This window comes from Mauremys mutica, chromosome 22, assembly GCF_020497125.1.
Source record: "Mauremys mutica isolate MM-2020 ecotype Southern chromosome 22, ASM2049712v1, whole genome shotgun sequence".
Lineage (NCBI taxonomy): Eukaryota > Metazoa > Chordata > Testudines > Geoemydidae > Mauremys > Mauremys mutica.
Window position 1 is genome coordinate 14685814 of NC_059093.1, and position 26478 is coordinate 14712291.

Below are 26478 nucleotides of genomic sequence, written 5' to 3' on the forward strand. Positions count from 1 at the left end.
TCACTCCACTCCTCCCTCACAGCCTGGAGGCAGAAGAGCTATAGACCAGGCTGAGCATTGCAGGAGGGTAGTGCCTTGCAGGGCTCAGCAGCGCCCTCTGTGGCTGACCACATGGTGGCATGGCTGGTGCTGTGACTGCTGGAAGGATGGAGGCCATGATGCCAGGTGCCAGGGGAGACTGAAGGAATAGGGCTTGCTCTGCTGATGGAGCAGCACACTAAAGAAGAGGGGAGATGCTTGGTTGTCCTTGTCCTTGGCATTTCTGATCCAGTCTTTGACTCACTCTCTCATCTTTTAATACAACGTAATTCCAAGGAGGGGAAGAAACATTCAGGCAAACTGGGGAAGGTGGTTAAAGTCGATTGTGAATTCTGTGAATTCCCCTGCTTTCCACATCTGATGCAGAGGCTGTTCCATGCATCAGATGTGGGGAGGTGTGAGGGCCAGAAAGAGCGGACGAGGAGGGGACTGTTCCAAGTGCAAAACTCCATTATCAATAGACACAACGGTGCAAAGAGACAATTCTGATTGTAGGGCAGGGGAGAAAAGGGGCTGAGACCATTAATAGCCACATGATCTCTGGCCAGCAGCTACAAGAATTGGTTACTTTTTCGGAGGAGCCATACGTTGTTTTGGTGATTATTCTTGGTCTAATATTATTTGGTCTGAACAAACCCTCCCGAGATTTATCAGCCTCGCTCTGCACAATTATTTGTTTGATTTAAAAGCAAGGACATGGGCATTTTATTTCCTTTAAAAAAAACAACCTATGGCAAACCAAGTAGGGCCACTACGCATGAGAACTGTGTGCGGGGGGACTGCTATCATAAATTTGGGAGTGCACATCCTGTGCTGGATGGGGAAAAGCTCCCAGTAAGGAAATAGATTTTAGCCTCAGATTTGATGGAAAAGTCTCTGAGCAGAAAAGAACTGGGCTGGCCAAAGAGCAGGGTGATGAGAGGCGACCCTAGTGTTCGAGACAGCCGAGACAGTACAACACAGAGCCATTGTTTTTTCCTCCACACTTACTGTCCTCTCTCATCAAGCCCCGCTGGAAAGTGGCATATGCTAAAGGGTATGTGTAGAGACTGCAGCTTGTATAGATGTACCCAAGCTAGCTTTAATCTTCCCAGCGTGGAAGCAGTGAAGCCGCAGGGGAGGGAAGTTGTATACGCTGTATGGAAAGCGATGCTGCAGTAGCCGTGTTTTAGAGAAAGGGGCCTTCTCTCAAGAATGATGAAACCATAAAGGGCCTGCAGTGATGCACGGGGCACTTCTTACAACCTGTGCATTCCCTCTGAGCAACCGCCCCCATTTGATCATCATCCTAGCTGCTCATCTTGCTGAAGCAAAGGTGGGAGTGGAGAGAGCTTCAGGTATCTTCAGCGGCAGAGCTAGGGAGTGAGCTCTGGGTCCACCTTCCCTCTACCTTCTTGGCTTTCCAAGCACACAAACTCCTGGGAGGTGGCCCTGGCCTGTTGTGTCTGAGGAGTCATGCTGGACCATGGCTTCATGCTTTCTGCTTTTCTCCCATCTCTAGCAGAAGGACAGTCCAGTGACAGCCTGCAGCCAGCTCAGCGCTCTTAGCACGTCTGCACAGTTAGAGGTTCAGTGCTAAACTGAGCTGAGCTCACCAAGCACTGCCAACTTCCAAACCAGGCAGTCATTTCAGTAGTAGGTCTAGCCTCAGCAGGAGTCACCAGCAGCCCAGATATCAGGTGTGCAGGGGCTTGCACTCATCTGCTAGCATGTAGATAGATGGCCTTTCTGTGCACCAGTGGCCGGGGGAGTGTATGCTGAGGAGAGAGATGTTTGGCATGGAACGTCACCCTAGCTTCAGAGTAGTTAAGTCTGTCTTCCGCCATGTGGCCATGTGTCTGGCATTACATGTCACTGACTCAGCTTGGGGGCAAGCACTAGGGACACAGAGAGAGCAGTGTCTCCAAGACTTTGGCTGTCAGTCAAACTGGGATTGGGGAATTCCAGGCTGGGATGGCTGGGGGAGAGGAGAGGGCTGGTGTTGGGTTTTGGTGTGTTTGATGTCCCTTGGATGCAAATAGGATTAAGGCAGATAACTCCCAGGAGCTGGGATGGAAGTTGCTCTGGAACCACCCTGAGTGTCATGGCGGAGTCTCACCCTTAGGGCTTGGCTACACTTACAAATTTGCAGCGCTGCAGCAGGGTGTGAAAACACACCCTCTCCAGCGCTGCAAATTGCGGCGCTGCAAAGCGCCAGTGTGGTCAAAGCCCCAGCGCTGGGAGCGCGGCTCCCAGCGCTGTCCGTTATTCCCCATAGGGAGGTGGAGTACGGACAGTGCTGGGAGAGCTCTCTCCCAGCGCTGGTGCTTTGACTACACTTAGCGCTTCAAAGCTTTGAAGTGCTAAGTGTAGCCACAGCCTTAGACCTGGTCCACACTACATGGGCAGGTTGATATAAGCTGCCACATCCGAAGGTTTGGCTGATCACGGCTCCTGCTGGCTGCGATTTGCTGCTCCCACAATGCCCTACACTGACAGTACAATCGTGCTCCTGGTGAGGACGCTGACGTCAGCAAGGTCGACGTAATTTTGTAGTGTAGATGTGGCTTTAGACTGAAGTGTCCTCCTTTTTTTGATGGCCTGGTTTGAGGCTCATGGTGTCGCTGTCCATTGACTTTCCAAGGAGGGAGAGTGCGGCCATGATACTGGAGAGGTTGGCCCCGGAGAGGGGTGTGTGTGTGATTGGCTGGTGGAGGAGAGCGGGGGTGGGTGTGGGAGGGGTTGCCCTAAGAGTATTAGGGCACGGGAGAGAGCAATTAGCCAATCAGACCGGGAGCTTCAGAGTCTTACTAGAGGGATCACAGATAGGGAAGGCATCTGATGGATTTCTTATGGCCCTGTATATGAACACAGAGCCCTGCAATGGTGAATTTCATTTATAATTTGATTTTAGTGCAGTGTCGGGGTCTGGTAGCCCTGCGCAGTGATCTCACACTGTGGGCAGCCTTCCCTTTCTATGCCTCCTTTCTAGAGCACGCCTGACAAGGTGCTGCCAATTCATCCCCTTCCTGACTTGCAAATGCCTCTGCTCTCCCTGTCCTGGGCCTTCACAGTGCCTTGTGCACTACAGCTCAGCGCGCCGAGCCTCTCTTGAGCAGAGATGGGGCAGCCACACTTTGGTGATGGAGACAGGAAACCGCGGGGGATTTGGTTGAAAGTAGCAAACCCATTTCACGTGGTTGACCTTCAGGAGACTCAAAGCCAAGTCTCTGGAGGGTGTGCGCTTTGGAGTCTTAACCTGCCAAAACTCCACTCCTCACGCTTCTCCCTCTGGAGAGAGGATGAGAGAACAAACACCACTGGACAGATGTGTAGTCATGCTGTGTAATGCTCTCCTGGAAGGACTCCGATGAGTGCAGTATAAAACCCCATATAGAATAAAATAGGTCTTTCCCCTGGATTTGACCCTAAGGGATAAATGACACCCCGGAAATGTCAGCCTGTCAGTGACAGAAGTGGAGGAGGCTAACAGACTCATTCTGCCAGCATTTATAGATACTCCAGCTTCACCTACAGAAGAATTTTGGTGACCAGGGTCAGAACCGAGCTGTGAACTCGCAGCAGTTCCTCGGCTTTCTCACTCCTCGGGTCCGTGCAGTTGAATGGGCGTTCGTAGCACCGCGTAACATTGCACTGGGCTCAGATTAGAGGTTAGCACAACGGACTGGTGCTTGTAACCTGGATACAGTTCACACTTCGGGCAGCAGAGCCCGTCCAGCCAGGAGCCTAAATGCACACTGGCTCTTTCGTGGAATGCTGGAGCCCAGACATGGGTTTGCCTTGGAAGAGCTCAGGCTGGCCTACTTTAGCTTCATCACGTGCAGGTGCCACCAGGCCAGTGAGGCAGGTCTCACTGCATTTCCAGCTTGTCTAGAAGACCGAGCTAAACCTCCAGAGACTTCCAGCCCAGAGAGCCCAGGCTTGAGCAATTTGAACACTTAGGACTGGTTCCAAGAGGCAGATGAACTTCTGGTTGCTTAAACAATCGGGAGCGCTGTAGTTTTGGAGGTTTTTTCCCATTACCATTGAACAGTTCACCTCTGCTCCTGGGAACCAGGGTGGTTCAGTCCGATCTGGGTCTTAGCCCTTTGTGCACGGCGCAATGTCTCATTGCTAAGCACATAGCTGCTCACACATGGATGAGCGCTGCCTGCATCCAAGCTTTGTTCGCTTCTGCGCCGCTCGCTGGGTTCACTTGACCTCCTTTCGTTCTGAGCCTGGTGCCTATTACAGGCTTTGCTGACCCCACCCTGCGCTCCCTTTAGTTTATCTTTCAAGAGGCAGCAAGTGTGTGCTTGCAAATTAGAGCTATTTAGCAAAGTGGTTAGTAGGGATTAGAGCTGATTATCACAGGGGAGGCATGTTCCCAAGAACACTGGATTTGTAAATCTGTCAGTGCCCTCCTGTCCCTGCTAAAAAGGGATTTAAGAAAAACAAACCTGAAAGTGAAAGAGCTAATCCCACTTTCAAAGGGGATTTCCCACCTCCCTACACTGCTTGCATCATAATTCCCCTTCCTCCTAGAATGTTAGCAGGCAGCAAAAGTGACATAAGGCTCTGGCCATTGAAAGATGATCGCGTCTGAAGGGCTGGCTCCTGAGTAGGGATGTTTTGTTGGCTCCTTTCCCTCCACTGTAGGCTCCGGCATCCTAATCTGGACAGTTAGACAGTGCCGACCTGGGACTTGCACAGGTTAGTTAAACCAGTACAGCTCAGCCAGGGTAAGCCCTTTTGTGGGCGTAAAGCAGTTTAGAAATGGCTCATTTAGGGGAGTGCTGTTTAATCTAAATCAGTTTGAGTGCCCACAGAGGGGCTTCACAGTTAACGATTAATTAATTAATTAATTAATTAATTAAACCAGGGCAAGTTTGCAAGTTGACAGGGCCCTAAACTTCCCCGAGGTGTTTGCATAGTTTTGCTGGGCACTGTCAAACTGCCATCATACTCCAACCCCAGAGGGGCTGCATTGCAGTGGTGGCGGGTGAAGTTATTCCTGTGTGTACTGCGTCCTGCCCAGCGTTTGAGATGAAAGGCACTAAATAAATGTCTCTGCACAGAAAAGGACCTGCCCCCCAAAACCCCAGCTCCAGAGTGTGGCAAACATGAAGAAAGTTCTAATTCTGCTCTGAATTTTTTTGGCTCATGCTTTTCTCTCTCGTTGTCCCACTGCAGGGCTTTTTTAATCTGTCATTCATAGCACTTGACAAGCATTTCCTAGCCCTCGCTACACCTCTCTGAAGGTAGGTGTCACCTCCATTTTACAGATGGGGAAACTGAGGCACAGAAAGGGGATGTGACTTGCCCAAGGCCACCCAGCAAGCCTGTGGCAGAGACATGGAATAGCCCCCAGGGCTATGTCAAAATCCTCTTCTGTAACCCCCACATCTATTCTGACATCACTGATTCTGTCAGGTCTGGAAGTGCCTCTTAGCCCCTGGAGGATGCTCCATAGGACCATGTTTGGTATTGTGTCCCTGATCTCCCAGTGGAGATCAAGCTATGGTACCTCGCCAAAGGCAGGGCCGAGTCATACTTCCAGGGATTGAAGTCCTGGACTACTGCATCTGTGTGGATAAACAGGGGACCTCACTGTCCAGGACGCTCAGTCCAAAACCTCCATCCTAAAGGGGACAAGATATCTTGAGAGGTCTTGCTTTAGCATGGAAACTTTAAAAGAGCGGGGCCTGTCCGCTGAGAGTCTGACGACATCAGGAGAGCTGGTTGCTAGCAGTCAGTGACAGCGTATGGAGAACAGGTGATTGGGAACCTTCTCTTGTCCACTTTGATTGCAGACCTGTAATGGAGGGGCAGGGAAGCAGAAGCCAAATTAGCCAGATGAGCTTCCACCCCTCCCCAGTGTCCCTGTTACATTTATTTCAATCATGTTCCCTTTTATTGCCATCAGTATGGTTCCATTCAGAGTCACAAGCCCAGGGGGACGCCCTGCACTATACAAGCTGTTGTAATATAGACCAGGCCTGGACTTGAGACATTAAAAATTCCAATAATGGGTTGAGAGGATGGGACATGGTGGAGGTTGGACAAAGAGAGACCTTCAGCCTTGAGTTCCTCCATGCTGCAGGGGCTCCAGCCTGCAGGGCAGAGTTTGGCCCTGCGCACCGAGCTAGCAGGGGGAATTGGCCCGAGCGTTTCTGTCATACAGCAGAGGCTTGCCTGAGGAGTGCAGGGAGGTGTTAATATTTTGGAAATCTGTGACAGATGGCTTTGCTTTGCGTGCAGGATGCCTCAGCAACAGCTGAAGCCCTGGTGATATCACAGGAGTGCACTACCGAGGTAGCGTATGCTCCTTCTCTAGAATCTGAGGATCTCAAAGCACTTTATAACCATGCCCCAGCTCAGCGTCCTTTCGGTCTTACACATGGGGAAACTGAGGCATAGAGACGGAACATGGCTCCCCCAAGGCCAGTGGCAGCAAGCCTGGGCAGAGATGGGAATCGAATCAAGGAATCCTGACTCCCAGTCCCAGCCTGGCTCCAACCCTTAGACTTCTCTTTGATCCCATCTTTCCCTAGGAGGCTAACAGCGCTGATGGGGCCGCAAAGGGTCTAAACGTAGCACAGATCCTTTGCTCTGAGTTGGGGGGAGCCATTTTTCAAACCTTTAATGTATTTATTTGGAAGAACCTCTCCCGCCGCCCATCTCCATAAGAAAGCTGCCGCGCTCCGGAAGAAAGCTGGCTTTGTTGTTCTTTCTGCAGTGCTAAGCAATGTGGGGTGTCAGTTTCCGCTCTTGCTCCCGTTTGAAGCCCGGCTTTCATCTCCGACACAGAATATTTATTTTTCCCTGTTTGGGAAAAAGCCTTAATCCCTCCCCCCCCGACTTTTCTCATCCCTACCTCCCCCCAAAATTATTTAATTTGAATGGAAAGAGCTAATGTCTGTCCCCTTTCTTCCTTTCCTGGAAGAAGGACAGTTTCTGAATAATCGCTACCAAGATGGGATCCAAACCTCTGCTCTCCAGCACGCCTTCACTCCCTTTCTCCTGGCCTGCTTGGTCTTCTCCACTGTGTCTCCCAGCCTCATGCCTCTACCCACTCTCCCCCCGTCTCCAGCCATCCCCATTCCTTCCTCTCTCCATCCACATCCTCTGCTCCTTTTCCTTTCTGCTGTCCTTCTCCCAAGCTTCATCCTCCTTCCTCCAGCCCCCCATTTTGGAGCTCTCTAGGCAGGGTCCGTGAAGGGACAATTGGAACAAGCTGGCTCAGCGCCTGCTTCCTGCGTGGGAGGGAGAGGCTGCACTTGTGAAAACAGTTAAGAAGTGCAGACAAATTTTGCCTGATCCTGCCTAAATAAACAGGGGCTCAGCTGGGGTTATTTGCCCAGGCGTTCCTGCCCTCCTCCCGCACCCAGAGCAGGGCACGTAGGAAAGAGCAGGCTGTTCTGGGACAAGCTGGGGTGCCGCGGGTGCAAGGCTCAGACTGTGGGGAGAAGCACGCTAACATGGACTCCTGTGGGGGAGGGCATGGAGAGGGTCCTTCCATTTTAGCCCTGACAGAAGTGTGCAGCCTCCGAGCTCCATCGTTCAGGTTTGAAGGTCTGGGGTCCTTCCGTCTCCCTCTCTGGATCGCCCCCGCTCCCCCAGATCCCACTGAGCTGGTGTGTTGCAGTATTTTGGTGTATAAGGCAAGGGGTAATTTCAAGCAACTTCCAAGCAGCCCAGAGATGAACTGAGTCCACGAATTATTCCCCTTTAGAGAGCTGCAACAACAGACAGCAGGACTGTTTCTGGTGGCAGGAGATGCGGAGAAGACCTTTTCACTCCCAGTGCTGGGAGGTGCTCAAAGCATACATCTCCTGCAGTTTTAGGGACCATCTCTGCCCATGATTTTCCACTCTCAAACTTGTAGGAATGGGAACAAACATCCAGATTAGGATTTTCCCTGGTGCAGCTCATCCGATGGGGGAGAGGTCTAGGATCCCCCCGTGTCTGTCTCGGGGGTGAGCTTGTAAACTCTGCACCTGGCCAGCTAGTGGGCTTTGTCCTCTTAGAGCAGCCTTGTCCAGATTCCTTCCGCCCTGTTCCTCTGTGTGCATCTTGGCTTCTGGACACTTTAAGGAGGGAGGGAGGGGAATAAAAATAAACAAACATGCATTAAAAATAGCTCCAGCTGTGAGGTGCCAGGCTCAATTTGGGGAAGCGTTTACCAGATCAGCCATCTGGCAGGTCCCGGCTCTCGCTGCCGAATTACCAGCTGCCTTCGTTTGTTTTTCCTGCTCCCCTGCCATGGTCAAGGGCTCATTGGAAGCATGTGCAAGGTGGGTAAATCACTGGATTTCGGTGTGGAGGCCCCTTCTCGCAGGCGCTGCTGTGCGCATGTGCCCGCCTGCGTCTCTACAGCTGCTGTGAAAGTCCTTTCTGGGTGTCAGGCCAGATACATGGTCCAGGCAGGGCTTGCTCCATCCAGAGCCCTTGGAAACTCAGCTCTTCCAGGTCACAAAGGAACGCAGCTTTGCCTGTCCTTCATGTATCGCTGTGGATGGGTTTGGGCCTACGTGAACCCCACACCCAAGTGGCCTCAGCAGACACTTTGGAGAACCTTGGCTGAGTCTTGGGTTTAGGCCACCTGAACCGGTCCCTGCTTTCAGTGAGTTTTGGCGGCCCCCACCTCTCCTTAGCAAGATCCACCCCCGCTCCCTGCCTGTGATCTACCTTCTGCTCCTCTCCCCGCATGAGGGGAACCAGCAAGGGGATGGACAGCTGAGCAACAGGGGTGTGGAAAGCTCCGGGGGCAAAGCCTGCATGACTCCCAGCTGGCTGGCAGGTGAAAGCAGGTCGATGGAGAGTGAGTCTGCCCATAAGTGGGAGGGGAGTTTGGCAAACCCAGCAGGGAGTGTGGCTTAGGGCTCATTGGAAAGAGGGGAGAAGGGCCTTTACGAGAGCCCCCAGCAAGCTGGGGTGATCCAAGGTGCCTAGGATGAGTAGATTCCTCATTACCGCCCTACAGTCTGTTCTGGAGCAGACTGCACGCAGGGTGTCGGAGGTGCTGTCTGCGGAGCACAGACCAGCATTGCAGCTAGTTCGGGGTTGTGCACCCCCTCTGCCCCCAGAGCTGTGTGTCTCTGTCCTTCGAGGAGTGAGGTGCTAATCCTCTGGTGGGAATCCATCCTGTCCCTTCTGCCTCGTGGCTGTTCCTCTTTGCCCTCCCCGGCCGGCCCTTTCTCTCCTCGCAGGGTGAGTTGGATGCCAGTCTCAATGCCATCCATTTCCCTGTTCCTTTCCATGGCTCCCCCACAGTCCTCTCAGCCAGCGCCTGCTCCCAAGTTCTCCAGTTCCCGCCTCATGGCTCACACCTTCTGCATCGTGTCAGCAGCCGCGACCCCCTCTGTGTCCTCTCTGCGCTGGGCTTCTCGGCCCTCCTGCCTTCCTCATGTCGCCCCAACGCACCCTGAGCCCCTCGGGGCAGGGTCCGGCTTTGCTGTCAAAGCTGGAGGAACAGGGCCTCCACTCCGCTGAGTCAAGCCGAACAGCTTGTACAACGGGGCATCCTGGTGTCATGAGCTTGTACTGCCGATCCCTGTGGAGCAGAGGGTATTGCCCTAACCGAGGGAGCTCTCAGCCTTCTGCCTGATAACCATGCAGCAGAATCCCAGGCATCTTGCTTGATTGGCCTGGGAGCGTGAGGGGGCCTCGGAGTGGGCATTTTGCTTTTACCTGAGCTAACAGTGCGCTGGTTCCTGACCTCTGCATCCATCCATCAGAGGAAGGGCAGGCGCAGGGGTGGCCAGGTCAGCTAGCTCCACTCTGACCCACCGGACACCCATTTATGTGCGGGCTACTGTGTAAAGTAGCAGGGGCTGGACAAGGACACACTGGTGCTTTCGGTGGGAAAGAAAATGAGCTGCTAATGGGAGTTTTCCAGGGGCACTGACTCCGTGGTGTGGAAGCTTGGGATAAAAAATGACTCTGCTCTCCCTACACAGCCTAAATGTTATTAATTTTGCTTAAGCAACCAGATGCTAGCGCCTTGGCATCAGCTAAAGGCACTTGCATTTTGAGGTCAAATTCCTTAAAGTTTGTAAGTTTTCAAACTTTATTCACATCCTTTTTTTTTTATTTTTAAATAGTTTATGAATGCAAAGCTGGTTTGGGACATCATGTGCTCGTAGCTGGGGGGTGAACTCTGGGACACCCTGCCTCTTTGCTTGTTTGCTGTCTTAATCTCTCCAGCCCTGCTTTTGTAAAAGGTATTTAGATGCCTAATGCCCATTGGTTTCAGTGGGTGTCAGGCATCTGAAAAATCAGACCCTCTGTCTTTTTGTTTTGTGTATTACGCACAATGGGGTCCTGGTGCATGACTGGGTTCCTAGTGCTACTGTAATACACCTAATAAACAAGGTACAGCACCCAACGGTCCCTGGTGGGGTCTCTTAGGTGCTACCGCCATACACATAATTGGTGGTAATAAAAGCTGCCTCTGGATTTTGATGGGGCCCATGTAACTGTTGCTGGAGCTGTTTGTCCCAGGATCTCCAGTCAGGGCAAGTTTTTCCAGTAGCTGGTGATTGAGGGAGCCCATCCTGAGATGCCTGAAAGAGACTGGATTGGCGGAGGGCGCGGGCTTAGCCCTTTCTGAAAATCAGGCCCATTTAAATAGCCTGAAGCTGGGCCCTTGTTACTCGGGAAAACCTTGGCTTCATGAATCAGTCCTCATAACCACCCATGTGAGGTGCTTAAACATTACCGATCCCCTTTTCACACATGGAGCAGCTAAGTCACAGAAGAAAACAGCCTGATTTTCAGAGCAACAACTCTCATTGGCCGTTTGAAATCAGGCCATGTAACCTTGTCTGTCGTGATGCTGATCCGATACCTTAGACGTCAAGGAGAGTTTTGTCATTGATTTCAGCAGGAGCAGGATGAAGTGTATTTTGCCAGCAGGACAGTTCCAGCACTGGTAGCTCCAGTAGAAGTTGTAGAGTGGGCATGGTGGTAAAATCCCCTCGGCCCTGTCTGCCTGACAGCTGCCGCTTTGGTTAAATATTTTTAGTGCAGTTGTAACGCTGACAGACCCTGGTTGTCAGCAGGCGGGATTGAACCTGGGACTTCTGGAGCTTAGTGCATGAGCCGCTACCGCATGAGCTAAAAGCCAACTGGCTGTTAGCTAAGGCTGTAGAGCAGACGCATTTTATCTCTCTGTGTGGTCTCAGTGCCACTAGATGGGACAGAACACCACACCCAAGAGGTGTGTGGGTTACCTGGTAATGCCCAGAGGGCCCCATACAGGATCAGGATCCCACTGTGCTAGGTGCTGTACAGACATATCAAACACATTGTTCCTGTGTGCCCAGATTCCTGACTTCCTTGTCAAGCTGGCTGTTATAAATGAGCTAGTTTCTTATAGGCATCGCAGCGGAGCTGTGTCTTAAGGAATGAGGGGTGGCCCATTATTGGTAGCTCCCGTGCAGAACAACACACTTATCCCAGCTCAGACAAGATCTTAGTAACTGGTATGAAGCCATGTAGTGAGTCAGTGCTGGGATCAGAACGCCTAATCTCCTGACCAGCACGCAGATCACTACTCTAGTCTGGTTTCTGGTGCTTTTAAATGATGCTGAAAATTCCAAGAGAAGCTTAGGAGAAACAAATGAGTTTGACCTGGTGTAACACCCCCTGTCCATAGAGAAATCCTTTCCAAGCCCTTGTTTGGCTGTGTGTAGGTATGTGTTGAGGACAGGGGAAGTACATAGAGGAGCACATAATATTTGGCTCAGGTTGGGTCTTGGAAACCAAGTTTAAAGTGGCAATGAAAATTGAACCAGCAGACTTTAGCCTCATCCGTCTTTGCTATAAATGTTCTTCTTCCCTCTGACCTTTGGGCACCTGCTCCAAACCCACAGCACCCGTGACACTGCACTGAGATCGATCGGAGACAGAACACTAGGGCTTGATTTTTCTCTTACATACCCTGGTGTACATCAGGAGTAACTGCTCTGAGTTCAGTGGGGTTACATCCGTGCCTGTGAGAGGAAAATCAAGCCCGCTCTGCACTTTGGGGAAATACAGACTGGTTTAAAGGGACAAAAAAATTAATTGATGGGTCTAATTTAAGTATCTCACAACCCAGGGAGGCAGAGCTGAGAGAGAGAGGGGTTTCTTCTCCAAAAAAGCCTCCAAATCAGCTGTTTGGAACTAGCCTGCAAATGGATGTCTCAGTCCTGCCAAAGCTTATGCATGTGTGTAACTTCACCCGGCACCATTCCCACTGCACTCAGTGCAATTACCACTGTGAGGCCTGTGTGTGTTTTCTGGAGGATCCGGGCCCTAATGTCTGAAGTTCTAAAGAGAATTTGTTTCGCTCATAGCTACAGATCCAATAGGAAAAAATGCAATAGAACATGTCAGAACATACGGTGAGTCTAAAGTATAGTCTCCAACAAAGAAACCAGCGCCACATATTTGAAACAACAAATTTGGAAATTTAAGGTTTTGTACTTGTTTCAATGATCTAGTTTCATACCAAAATTAAAAAAAAAATCGCCAAGAAACATTGCAAATTTCTGTTTTTCTTGCTTTAGCTTGAAAATGGGCCCACTTTTTCCTCAAATGGCAATGAGCTGGGTCCCAAATTTACCAAGCTTCCTTTGTGCAAAATGTTCATAGGGAATTAGGGTGCTGGGGACCCCACATATAAACAACGTTGAAGATGCTAATTTGCCGGTAATAAAATGGTGGCAATATTTACAAACAGTTTCACAATTTTGCACATTTAAACGTCCCCGCCTCCTCCCGGTACGTCGCCTAAAGAGTTCTGCCTTGCACATGTTTACGTGGTTGACTCAGTGGGAAACGAGGCTAGAGAAGTTTTCTTAGGTTAATCCTGAATCATCCTCTCATACAGAGAGAGAGCGCAATGAGCTGCAGTGTAACCAGCCTGCTAAAGGCAGGGGGACAATGTATGCCTGTGTGGTCCCTGTAACCGCAGAGTACAGAAAGCAAAGCCTTAAAAAGTAACATGATAAAGCAGGGAAAGGTGCATTGATCCGTTTTCACTCAGTATTATCTCCAAGCAGAAGATGGATAGTAGAGAGATCTAGGGTTCCTGCTCATTCCTTCAAACCTTCTCTAATAAACCCAGTAAATAACTGAATGCAGCATTTGACTCTGTTGTTTTCTAAGGTCCTGATTCTCCTATCAAAGTAACTCCTTGATTTACACCGTGGCATGAGTGAGCGGAGAATCAGGCCATGAATTTTGAATGGAGTGTGTGTGTGTGTAATCTGTAGCAGTTTAAAAGCTACCTAAGCATGGAATTCTGTCATTCCCAATAGATGTGTGGCAGGGTGACTGGTTGGAGTGATTCATAGGGAAGGGCGTAAAAAAGCAAGAGATTTGATTTAGCATCTCTGACTCTTCTATTAGAGCCAGCTGCCCATCGTGCACGTGGTGACAAAAGGCAGAAGGTGCAAGAGTGGAGACAGTGAAACAGTTTGGTTTGGTGTGTAATGGGACTGCGCTTAGACCAAGCTGTGTGTCTGAATCCAGGAAAGGGATGTGGATTTTGTGTCCCTGCTCTGAACAGCACAGCTGAATATGTGGGTCGTGGGCAGATCCAATCTCTATGCAGGGCTGTGGGCTCAAAGGTGGCTCTTCAGCCCTCAACCTGCAATAGGATCTGCTAATATGGACCTCTGTGGAGTTCAAAGGGCTTCCCTGTAAGCACAGAGCGTCTGCACTAGAGGATCCCATTGAAGTATCAGCCCTTTAAATAGTTCCTGTAAAAAAAAAAAAAAAAAAAAAAAAGCCTGTGCCCATCTCCATGTGCAAATCCTCCTGCATGTGCAAATACTGTAGCAAGGCACTTGTGAAGTTGATTGATTTGTACATGCAGAGATGGGGATTTGAGCATGCAAATATAGCGGGCACAATTTTATGATAATGCGGCCCCTGGATATATTTCTGTGGACATACTTTTATTGCTAGTATTAAAGTCTCAGTCAAAGATGGGTGGTTGGCAGTCTGGAGTATTCAGAACCTTTCAGTGTGTAGGTCACCAGTTGAAATCCAGCCCAACTCTTTGAGGACTGGAGGTTGTTACCGCCCGATGACTGGCCTGTGTGAAATGAGTTTCCAGCATTCAGACGAGTTCTTAGTGTCTGTATTCTAAAAACACCCACCACCACAACTGGCTCTCATTGGGCAGTCTCTGCAGAGGGACCAAAGACTGAATTAACCACGAGGGCTGAGTTCCCCTATCTGCCCTCGAAAGGGTCCCTGCAGGTCAGGAATGGAGCAGGAAGCTTGCTTGGCTGATGCTGGGCTGCATCTGCTCTGTGGATGAATTGGGGACTTCAGGTCTGCAGAGCCGTCTAGACCAGGGGTTCTCAGACTTTTGTCCTGCTGACTCCTTTCACACAGCAGGCCTAGGGTGACCAGACTGCAAGTGTGAAAAATCAGGACAGGGGGTGGTGGTGGGGGGTAATAGGAGCCTATATGAGAAAAAGACCCAAAAATCGGGACTGTCCCTATAAGATTGGGACATCTGGTCACCCTAAGCCTCTGAGTGTGACCTCCCCCTTATACATTAAAAACACTTTTATATATTTAACACCATTATAAATGCTGGAGGCAAAGCAGGGTTTGGAGTTGGAGGCTGACAGCTCACGACCCCCCATCTAGTAACCTCGTGGGGGTCCCCCCGCCCCAGTTTTGAGAACCCCTGGTCTAGGCCTTTCACTAGCCTTGAGACCCTGGTTCGACACAGCACTTAGCGCATGCTTAGCTCCCATGGAAGTCAGGGGGACTTCAGCACATGCTGAAAGCGAAGTGCATTGCTGACCTGGGGCCTAAATTCACACACACGTTTTGAAAGGCTAATAAGGCCTATGGCTACAGGACAGGCACAGCTGCAGCTGCACTACTGTAAGGTCTCTAGTGTAGCTGCTCTAACCTGATGGGAGAGAGCTCTCCCGTCGACTTAATTAATCCACCTCCAATGAGCGGCAGTAGCCATAGGCGCCGAATCTGTGGACGCTCTGGGGCTGGAGCACTCATGGGGAAAAATTATGGGTGCGCTGCACCCACCGGCAGCCAAGCTCCCTTCCCCGCCCCGTCTCCACCTCCTCCCCTGAGTGCACCATGTCCCCGCTCCTCCACCTCCACCTCCACCTACCTCCGAGAGCTTGCCGCCACCAAACAGCTGTTTGGTGGCGCAGCAAGCTCTGGGAGGGAGGGAGGAGGAGCAGAACTTGGTGTGCTCAGGGGAAGCGGCGGGGCCGGGGCAGGGAGGGGGCGGAGTTGGGGCGGGGACTTTGGGGAAGGGGTTGGAATGGGGGGCGGTGCAGGGGTGGTGGAGTCTGGGTGGGGCCGGGGGCAGAGGGGGCAAGTAGAAATCAGCGCCTATGGTGGTAGCTATGTTGGTGGGAGAAGCTATACCGTTATAGCACTGTCCACACTGGTGCTTAGGTCGGTGTAACTTGTGTCGACATAAGTTCTGCTGACATAAGTGGTAGTGTAGACATGGCCTCAATAGAGCTGGCTAGGATTTCAATGAGAGCTCAAATTTTAATTTTTGGCAACCAGAGCCAGACATTCATTTAAAAAAAATCAGGTTTTTTTGACAGAAATGGAATTTTCTGCAGTGAAAATTTCCCTTTTATTGAAAAGCTTTTTGTCATTCAAACAAAAACATTTGGATGAACTCCCGGATCTGCCACCGACTTTAAGCAAGTCATGTTACCGCTCTGTACCTCAATTTCCCCATTTGTAAAATCTACCTGCCTCCATAAAGTGCTTTGAGACCTACAGTGCTACAGCAGGGTTAAAGGCTTGGTGACAATTTTTTTTATGACGTCTTTCTTCTGCAGTAACATTATATTTCAAAAGTGTGTTTGAAAAATGAGCACTTCAAGGGTCAGATCTCTAATTGGGAGGATAGGGATTTTTGAACAAATATATATACACCTCTACCCCGATATAACGCGACCCAATATAACACAAATTTGGATATAACGCAGTAAAGCAGTGCTCCAGAGGGGCGGGGATCCGGTGGATCAAAGCAAGTTCGATATAATGCAGTTTCACCTATAATGCTGTAAGATTTTTTTGGCTCCCGAGGACAGTGTTATGTCGGGGTAGAGGTGTATCTATATTTTATTGCAGCTGCCCTGAAAACCGAAGTGGCTCTTGCCATATAAATGCTCCTCACCAGGATTTACTCAAGGTCCAAATTTCTGGGCTGACATCATTGGCTCTGGTGGGGGTGGCCATGCATTGCTCAGTGACTGACTCAGCGATTGCTTCACTGTATGGATCGTGCGTTATGTAACTCTGTGTTAATTCGGGATTTTCCAGCTCTTTGTTCGCCTCCTTCCTTGAATGGCTTTTCTGCTGGGTTTTCGTCACGCTGCATCTTGTTACAAAGGGACTTTTTCTAAGATTCCCTGTGCTTCCATCTCTTCCTCTCCCTCTTTTTCCCTAGGCTCTATGGCTGGGAATCCAGCGCTGGGCATGGGGCAAACCAACTCAGGGGAAGTAATACTCCTCCCCCACACCCTTCAGTTTTCACCTAATCAAAACCTTTTGGGGCACTTTGAAGTGTTCAGCCAACTCTGTTTTTCCCTTTTTCATGCTACCGGGTTCCACAGGGGGCTTGTGAGGCTTAACTGATTGATGTCTGTGAAACGCTTTGGTTGTATGGTAGCCAGCAGCTCATTCTGTGATGGCTCAATCATGGCCAGCCCTTAGACCTTGTGGAGTGATGTTATACTACATAAACCCCGTAAATCAGAGAGCCGGAGTGGGCGTGTCTGTGTCTGTCAGCCTAGAGATTCCCCTTTGCATCTGCGCCAATGGAATTCTAGCTCAGCTACACCACATCAGAACGTTACAGTACTGTGTAAAGACCCCAGTCCAGCAAAGCACCGACGCACGTGTGTCTCTTTTAAGGATCTGAATAATCTGGTTGTAATCAATAGGACTATTCATGTGGGAAACCTACCGTTTCTGCTGACTTCAATGGGGTGATCAGGCCCTGAAAGAACTTCCCAAAGCTGAGTGAAGTCAATGGGCGACTTTGCATTCATTTCAATGGGCTTTGGAGCAGACCCTAGAGGCCTTTTAAAAATCATGTGTAGTAAACGATTTTAAGGTATAATTATAGTGTCGATAATAGATTTGTGGTTTTCTGTTTAAAAAAACACTAAGGTCTGACTTTCCCCATCTTAATAATAATAAACCTAGCTCTTGCCTAGCGCTTTTCACCAGCAGATCTCACAGCACTTTGCAGAGGAAGTCAGTATCATTCCGTGCTTTTGCATTGGTATAACTCCATTGACATCAGTGAAGGAGATGCTCCTGATTTACACCAGGATAACCGAAAAGAGAATCAGGCCCATTGTTTTTATCCCAGCAGTGTCCCTTACCCAAGAACAGCCTTGAAACAGTGGCATGACCCCAGGTTAAAACTACCACTTCCAACCTGTGCTGCATTGATGTGATACGTTGTCACATGCTATCCTGCTGGGGAGTTTGTGGGTGAAGTTGTAAGGCAGCTGGGAGGCGGTTTCAGTTCACGTTGTTAGGCTCACTTATTTTTCTGATTCAGTTCTGGGTGTATAATTCCTGTGGCTCCAAATGCTGTGATCCTCTGCCTTAGTGGGGCATGAGATTCGGTGAGTTTGTTTATTTGTCTCTTCCTCTGCTTCTTTCAGATATGGAATGTGCAGATGTGCCTTTGCTAACCCCGAGCAGTAAAGAAATGATGTCCCAGGCGCTGAAGGCCACCTTCAGCGGCTTCACGAAAGAGCAACAGCGACTGGGAATCCCCAAAGGTATGGCACAGTAGTGCCCAATGGGCAGAGCCCTGTGCAATGGGCAAAACCACGAGGCATTTCTTCATCTGAAATATCCTCTTCTCCAAACCTCTTGCTCCTTTCCATTCCATCTCTCTTGCCATCACCTCGACCCTGGCTTCTCTGGCTGGAGGAATACACAGGTGATATCTTCCTCCGTTGCTTGACAGATTGACCTACATGATCTCTGTCCACCCCATTCAGAAGCTGAGACAATCTTTGCTCTCATCTGCCGCAGTGAGCAATACCGCCTTTAATTATGTTCCCTCTCCAGGCAGCACAGGGACCCTCTACCTCTGACTATTGTGTCATGGGAGATGTTCAGCTCCTTTAATTTTTACTATGGGCAGAAGTGTCAGGTGTCCTTTGGCAGAACCTGCAGGGTGCTTGTGGTTTGAATGAAAAAAAAAAAGATACTGGAAGACTGATTCCCACAGGGAGAACATGGGCTGTTATAAACTTTGTCTCAAGCCAGGGTTAGGAGCAGAGAGAGGCTCTGCAGTGGCAGACAAAAGTAACACTCGTCCCTACAGGATGAAGCTAAGCTGATGATGTTCCCCACCATTGTACGTTATACTTATGTCAACCCAAAGGTGGGATCTGTGGGGCACTGCCCCAGTTTGTATAGTTGTAGGGATTGCTGATATTTTGGTCCCCACTGATGTGGTGTGTCTGTAACACATGGTGATTGAACGGCTGCTGTGTTCCACACTAGAAGCAGCAGCATTTCAGAGGGCGGGTGAAGTGACCACTGTAGATCCCTGACTATTAACTTCCTGAGAAGTCCTATTAATGGCTGTCTCCCGTGACCCCTTGGTGCAGACCCCCAGCAGTGGACGGAGACTCATGTACGGGACTGGGTGATGTGGGCTGTGAATGAGTTCAGTCTGAAGGATGTGGATTTCCAGAAGTTCTGCATGAATGGGGCTGCCCTCTGCGCTCTGGGCAAGGACTGCTTCCTCGAGCTAGCGCCTGACTTCGTGGGAGATATTCTCTGGGAACATCTGGAGATCCTACAGAAAGGTAACTGAGTGGGTCACCACGTGGGCTACACCAAGGGGCCTTGGATGCATGTATTAAAGAGGCAAACTGAATCTCAGGCCCTTCAAAAGCCCGGCTTCGGGTCTGAATGCAGTAGAATTCAGTAATTTACCAACCTCTGGCACAGTGATGCCTCCAGACTTTTCGGCTAAACAGAATCTAGTATTTGGATGGGAGACCTCTTAGGAACATACAGCTGTCGCCGGAAGTGGTGTTTATGGTTCTATGCAGCTAGGGTTGCCAAGTCTGGTCGCCAGGGGCCCAGGGCTATGGCGGGATCCCTGCCTTCCCTACCGCCGCATGGCTCCCAGAAGTGGTCACCAGGTCCTTGCAGCCCCTAGGTGCATGAGCGACCAGAGAGGCTCAGCGCTCTGCCCCTGCCTTGAGTGCCGACTCCGTAGCTACCACTGGCTGGGAACTGTGACCAATGGGAGCTGCGGGGACAGTGCCTGCGGGTGTGAGGGCAGCACGTGGGACCTGCCGGCCACTTCCTGGGAGCCACGGTAAGCGCCGCCGGGACCCCGCACTCCGGACCCCCTCCTGCACCCCAACCCCCTCCCCCAGCCCGGTGTCCCCTCCCACACCCAAACTTCCTCCCAGAGCTTGCACCCCCACAATACCCCAACACCCTGCCCCAGCTCTGAGCGCCCTCCTGCACCCCAAACCCCTCATCCCCAGCCCCACCCCAGAGCTCACCGACCCCTGGTCCCCAGCTCCCAGCCTGGATCCCCCTCCTTCACTCCAAACCCCTCATCTCTGGCCCCAATCCAGAGCCCATACCCCTCAGCTAGAGTCTTCAAACCCCTGCACCCCAACACCCTGCCCCAGCCCGGAGCCCTCTTCTGCACCCTGAACCCCTCATTTTTGGTCCCACCCAGAGCCCACACCCCCAGCCCAGAGCCCATGTCCCCCCAGCCCCCCAACTCCCTGCCCTATCCCAGAGCCCTCTCCCAGACCCCTCATCCCCAGCCCACCCCAGAGCCTGCACCCCCAGCCGTAGGTCTCAGGCCCCCTCCCACATCCCAACCCCCCACCCCAGCCCAGTTAAAGTGAGTGAGAGTGGGGGAGAGGGAGCAACGGAGGGAGGGGGGATAGAGCGAGCAGGGGTGGGGCCTCGGAGAAGGGGCGGGGCCTGGAGAAGGGGCGGGGTGTTCGGTTTTGTGCGATTAGAAACTTGGCAACCCTATGCAGCTGATGCCCTTTCCTCTGAGAGTCTGTCTACCTTTGAGTGGGGAGGGGTGATTCCCAGCTCGTATGCACATACCCAGACTAGCTCAGCTCGACTGAGTGCCTAAAAATAGCAGCGTGTCCATGGCAGCACGGGCAGGGTTCACGTTAGTCGCCCTGAGTACAATCCTGCTGGACCCCTGGTACATACTCAGATGGGTAGCCTGCGCCGTGGCCCGTGCCGCTGTGGCTGCATGGCTGTTTTTAGGCTCTAGCCTGGGTACGTGTGTGCACACTGGGAACCACACCGCCCTGCTCAAATGGAGACATACCCAAGTCGGCACTGGGTGCTGCGGGAGATGTCGTTTTTCCGATAAAACATAAAGCAGAGGGTCCTGGCCAGTTGTGGTCAGTGAAGAGCTCCTGGCACTCTTTGAAAGAGGAAGGGTGTTAACACCAGCTTCTTGGCTGAATTCCAGGGCAAGGCAGGGACATTCTGCATTCCTAGAAATGAAAGAGGTTTTTTTTTCCCAAGGCATTCACCCTTGGCCTAACTGGTTCCACTGGGAATTTTAATCATTGACTTCAAATGAGAGAAGCTAGGCCAATACTTTTGAATCACACCCAAACTTTCCAGTCGCAATTGGAAACTATTTTTCTTTGTTCCTTGGGTGTGGTTAAACAGCAGTTGTGTTCCACACCAGAGGTGGCTGCATTTCAGAGCGGGTGGGTGAAGTGATCTCTGTCTATCCATGCGTACCACCTTTTGTGGATCTTGATTTTCATAAACTATCTCCAGAGGGGAGAGTGCTATAGAAATGCAAAGTGTCTGATCCGCTATCTTGGAGGGACAGAGCTACCTAAATCACTGATGAGGAGCCTGGGCTGTGTAATTGAGACACAAATAGTGGCAGCAGGCACATCCAATTCAGCAAAGTACTAAAGCACATGCTTGACTTTGAGCATCTGCTGTAATCTCATTAATTTCCCCAAGATTTATGGCCCACCGAAGTCAATGGAATGGGCGTTGGATCTGGCATGTGCTGACTTGCTTTGCTGAATGGGGACTAAAAGTCTGGAGCAAGTGGGAAGATGGTGGGTTTTAAGACACCGTGAAGATACTGCTCCTTCACTGAGAATTTAAAGGAGCAGCTGCCCCAGTTTGAATCAGTGGAGATCCTGAGACCACCTTGCTGCATTCTCCCTACTGCGCTACCAAGGAATTGCTAACACACGGCGAAGGGCCCAGAAAACGCAGGGGCGCTGAGCAAATTAAAACACACGGTAGCCCACTCTCAACCCCGTGATACAGCATCTAGTTCTTCCTAGGGCTGTTCCGTAGCCCACGCTTCCATTGCATTACGTTTCCATATCCATTGCATCCACCGCCTGCCTTTGCCAGTAATCCGACTTCGGTGGCTTGGAGAGGAGGGGGATTCTGTGCCATCCAAGAAATGCATTGTCAAACGGAGGTTAATTACTGATTGCTAATTTTACTGTCACCAGTGGTTTGCAAAGGTAAACATGGGTGTGCATGGTTGCTGCAGCAGCCTGTGTTTTTTCTGCTCCTTGTTTGGCTCCAGCATCTTTTCAGTTCTTTTCTTTTTCCGTTAGTTTTTATTGCGCGCTTGGTAAAGTCACCCACGGTAGCGGGATGGTCTTGTGGTTAAGGCACTCGGTACTTAGGAGATGTGGTTTCAATTCTCAGCTCTTCTACCAACTCCCTGGGGCAAGTCACTTGGGCTGAGATCCTAAAAGGTATTTAAGTGTCTAACTCCCATTAATTTCCCTTTGAGCATCTGGGCCGAAGTGACATCCCCAACGGAGTCTGTACCACAGCTGGGAATTGATTTCAGTGGGAGCTAGGTGCCTAAATACCTTTGAGGATATGGCATTCTATGCCTCAGTTTCCCCAGCTGTAAAATATGGAGAATGCTTTCTTACCTCATGGGGCGGGGGGAGTTTGTGACGTTAAATCTACTATATGTGTAGGTGCTCAGACTCTGCGGTACTGAAGGTCATGTAATTACCTAGGTAGATAGATGCCCTTAGAAGAAAACTAAAAGCCTTTTTACAGGCCAGGCCCTGGATTCAGCACTGGCTGTTTCTCCTGCAAGAGTTTGAGGACAAGAATAAAGATGCAGTTCTGTCCATCTTATCCTCCGGGCGAGGGACTGGGACTCAGGATGCCTGGGTTCTATTTCCATCTGTTCTCCACACATGCTGTGTCACCTTGTGCAAATCACATAGAGCCTGCATGCCTCAGTCCCTGTCTGTAAAACACGGTTGTTTGCATGCCTCTCAGAGGCCCAGGGCAATGTTTGTAAATCACTCTGTGATCCTTGGCTGAAAAGTACTTCTGAATAATAAAAAGGGCAGAAACCTTGTGACTTCCAAACTGGGAAGACAGGGCCTGCTCCTGCTCCTAATATAATCAATGGGAAGGATCCTTATTATTCACATTATAATGCCACCCAGAAGCTCTGCCCCAAATCAGGGCTCCATTGTGCTAGGTGCTGTACAAACACAAAATCTCTGCTAGGTTTTAAAATGTAAATGGACAAGACAGATTTTTCTATCCGTGTTTTACAGATGGGAAACTGAGGCACGGAGCGATGGAGCAAATTACCCATTGTGCATTGGCCGAGCTGGGAATTGAGCGAACGTTTCTTGAACCTTAATCTAGTGTCTTAATCATCAGCTCTTCGTTCCCAAGACTAGCTGGCCATTCTCGTCAGCGGGAGCAGGGCCGGGGCTGTGTTTGTGAGACCCAAAGCATGTAGCTTCACTTCACTAAACCACCCAGAAGCATTAGGTCACATGAGGACACATGGCAACCTCCCGGTCCCTCTTATTAACATGCCTCTCCTGTTAGCTCTTTCAGAGCGAGTGACTCACCTACCACAGGCTGCGCAAGGTATAAAAATGGCAGCAGCTGGGCGATTTTTCCTTCATGTATTTGGGTGTTTGCAGTCATATTTTTCCAGATTTCTTCCTAAAATAACTCCCATTTACCAGCAGCCATCAGTGCCCTCTGCATGACTGTAAACCTAGCTGAAAGTTGCCCTTTTTAACCTAGTCCCACCCTTTCCCTGTGGTCACCCACCCTGCCGCTTGGCAGACTCCATGGGGAGGGGAAAAGCGCACTCGGGATTAGGTCTCTCTCCACAAAACCTTCCTTTGTTTGAGACTATTTTCCACCCTGCAATCCCAGGAGAGGAGGCCAAAATTAGCCTTCTTCGAGTGAACGTGCATTATCTTTGGTTAGTTTTTCTCCAGCCTCAGCAGAAATAAACACAGGCAGAGCAATTCGTGCTTTTAGTTTTGTTGCCCTTTGTAATGTCCCGTTACCCCGTGTCTGTCCAGGCGCTGGGCGCTCTGCAGCTGCTCCTGCAATGAGCGAGGTGGGAACAACAAAAGCCAAAGCAGACACTGTGCTGCTTCCAAACTGGGAAGACAAAATCAGCTCCCGCATGGGAAAGCACTGATGTGATGGATGGAAAGGGGTGAAATGAGATGTGTATTGAGTGTACAGTTATTATTAATTAATTAATTTCCAAGATCAGGCCCCATTGTGCTAGGTGCTGTACATAGAGTTCCGAACCCCTTGGGAATGAAGGTTGTTCTTAACTCTGAACTGTTTGTAACTCTGAACAAACCATTATGATTGTTCTTTCAAAAGTTTGCAACTGGACATTGATTTAATACAGCTTTGAAACTTTACTCTGCAGAAGAAAAATGCTGCTTTCCTTTAATTGTTTTAGGAGTTTACCGTTAACACAGTACTGTACTATATTTGCTCTTTTTTCGGTCTTTTGTTTTGTCTCTGCTGCTGCCTGATTGCGTACTTCTGTTTCCAAATGAGGTGTGTGGTTGACGGTCAGTTCGTGACTCTGGTGTTTGTAACTTTGAGGTGCTTACCTTACACATGCCGAAGAGTATTCAGTAGGAGTAAGTTGGTGGCTTTGCAGCAAGGTCTAATGAATGTAGGAACAGCGTCTTCTGTGCCTTGCACTTTTTCCTTTGCACATGAGCAGGGCAGGAGCAGCAGAGGGATGTATGCCCAAAACACAGGTGTGTTTTAGGCATACACACACAACTAAAGCTGGTTGAAAAGTGAGGACATTTTTTCTGGAACAATATGTCCCTGTTTGGCCTTTTTTTTTTTTTTTAAATGAAAAAGAATGAAAAGGAGTCAAAATGAATGGAAACAAAATAATTAAAATATAATAATAATCCATATAGCAAAACGACATGATTGTCACTCTGAAGCTTAGAATGTTGAGCCAGCGTGAAGCCTGGTTGAAAGCTCTTTTTGTTCTGAATATCAACAGGTTCAGTCTTCAGCTCTTTTACACTTGATCCATATCACCTGTACAACTGCACGGGCTTTCACCAAGTAATTAATAACATTTCAATAGTGCCTAGAGCTTCCAGCTGAGATCGGAACCCCCTTCAGCCCTCTCAAAAATCAGGCTACTCATTGGGGCCTACGGCTAGGTTTTTCCAAAGAATCTAAGGGAATTAGGCACTCAGTTCAAAGGGATTTGGACACCTAACTTGCTTCTGATCCTTTGAAAATCCCAGGTTAAATGGAACCTGAATGCTTTTGGAAATTCTGACCTCCATATATAACTGAGAGTTTCAGCAAAGGTGAGATTCCTATGAGCTTGTTTCTTTAACTTCCCTTTCTTCTTTTAGATGAGATAAAGCCATACTCAGCTAACGGAGTGAACCCCGCATACCCAGAATCCCGCTATACATCGGACTACTTCATTAGTAAGTCTGAGCCCCTTTTCCCCAAAGCTGCTCCTCTTTTCCTCCACATAGTCCAACATGATTGCACCTGGCTTACAGTGAGCCGGCCACTAGCCTATTTAAAATAGCTGGAAGTGGTTAGAAAAGTGACAGTTGTTCTAGGGTTATCTCTTTTCTCAGTCTTCTGAGCCCCACTTGATTTGTGTGCTGACAAATTACTGCCCCAGTCATGGCAGAATGTGCAGCTTTCATAGTATGATTATCCCTCTTCTGTCTTGTGTCCTTTGATAATCAGAAAGATAGTGAATGTTGGGGGTCATCATTAGGCTTCAGAGTTAACATTCACTGAGGATGACCAGGAGAAGTGCACACTTTCGAGCTGTTGCTTCAGACAGTCTGCAGTCTCAGACAGACATCACTTCATCAGTCTAAAGACTTCAGCCTACATTTTTAGAAGTGGTTTCTGCTTTTTATTGCCTGGATTTTGGGCAATGAATCTGAAACCCTTAGGACCTGACTTTCAGATCATCTGCCCCTCCCACTGATTTTGGGTAGAGTTGTGGTTCTTAGCATTTCTGAAGGAGATGAGAGGTAGAAACAGCAGTGGTCTGTTTAGCTTTGAGTCATTGTCTTTTTGGTCAATAGCTAACATTAACACACCCAATTGTTCCACCTGCAGGTTATGGCATTGAGCATGCACAGTGTGTGCCTCCGTCAGAGTTCTCTGAGCCCAGCTTTATCACAGAATCCTACCAGACCCTCCATCCGATCAGCTCAGAGGAGCTCTTCTCCCTCAAGTACGAGAATGACTACCCGTCGGTCATCCTGCGTGACCCTGTCCAGACGGACTCCCTGCAGACAGACTACTTCACGATCAAGCAGGAAGTTGTAACGCCCGATAACATGTGCATGGGGCGCACCAGTCGAGGTAAGGGCCTGGAGTCTCCAAAGTCTCCGCTTGGCTTTCCACTGCCTCCCTGCACCCTGGGTGTTTCCTTCACTTCCCCTGTAGACGCACGAGGGTCCCCTCTACCCTGGATGTTCCTTTTCAGGAGTCACAGGCAAAGAAGCCATCAGTGCCCCATAACTAGTTCCACAGTGTGTGTTAGCCAAGGGTCTGGACGCACTTACATATAATGTCCCAAAGCCTCAGCAGGTGTAAAATAATAATAATGAATAGTAGATCTCAAAGCGCTTTACAGAGGAGGCCCATATCATTTTACGGCTGGGGAAACTGAGGCACAGAGCGGTGAGGTGACTTGCCCTAAGTCACCTGGCAGGGCCAGGAATGGAACCTAGGTCTTCTGGAGTTCCAGTCCAGTCCTCTATCCGCTAGGTAGCACTGCCTCCCCTTTGATTTCAATGGCACTACTGCAGTTTACACTAGCTGAGAATCTGGCCCAATGAATTGACCTTCACTGCTCCAGTGTGAGGTGAGTGTTGTTATCCCCATTTTAGAGGTGGGTTAACTGAGTCCGAGAGAAGGATACTGGCTTGTCTCAGTTCAACATGAGGTCAATAGCAGAGCCAGAAATAGAACCCGGAACTCCTGTGCCCTAAACACCAAGACCAAATGCCTTTTTAGGGTAACATTACTTAACTCCAAACACACAGAACCAGATCCTGCACTGGTCTGAGTGGACTTGGCTTCACTGAAGTCAAA

At 49.9% G+C, this 26478-nt stretch overlaps 1 protein-coding gene across 5 annotated transcripts in view; it reads left to right on the top strand.

Moving 5' to 3' along the window:
• The window catches only part of ETS1 (ETS proto-oncogene 1, transcription factor), a 121742-nt gene that overhangs the window by 68666 nt on the left and 26598 nt on the right, over positions 1–26478 (top strand). For 4 of the 5 annotated variants that reach the window (XM_044997170.1, XM_044997171.1, XM_044997172.1 and 1 more), the window contains 4 exons: positions 17709–17828; positions 18672–18872; positions 24759–24836; positions 25495–25743. In XM_044997170.1, the coding sequence (XP_044853105.1) occupies positions 17709–17828; positions 18672–18872; positions 24759–24836; positions 25495–25743 (648 nt within the window). Of the gene's footprint in view, positions 1–4605; positions 4732–17708; positions 17829–18671; positions 18873–24758; positions 24837–25494; positions 25744–26478 lie in introns of those variants that run through there. The other variant, XM_044997174.1, reaches the window with a different exon arrangement.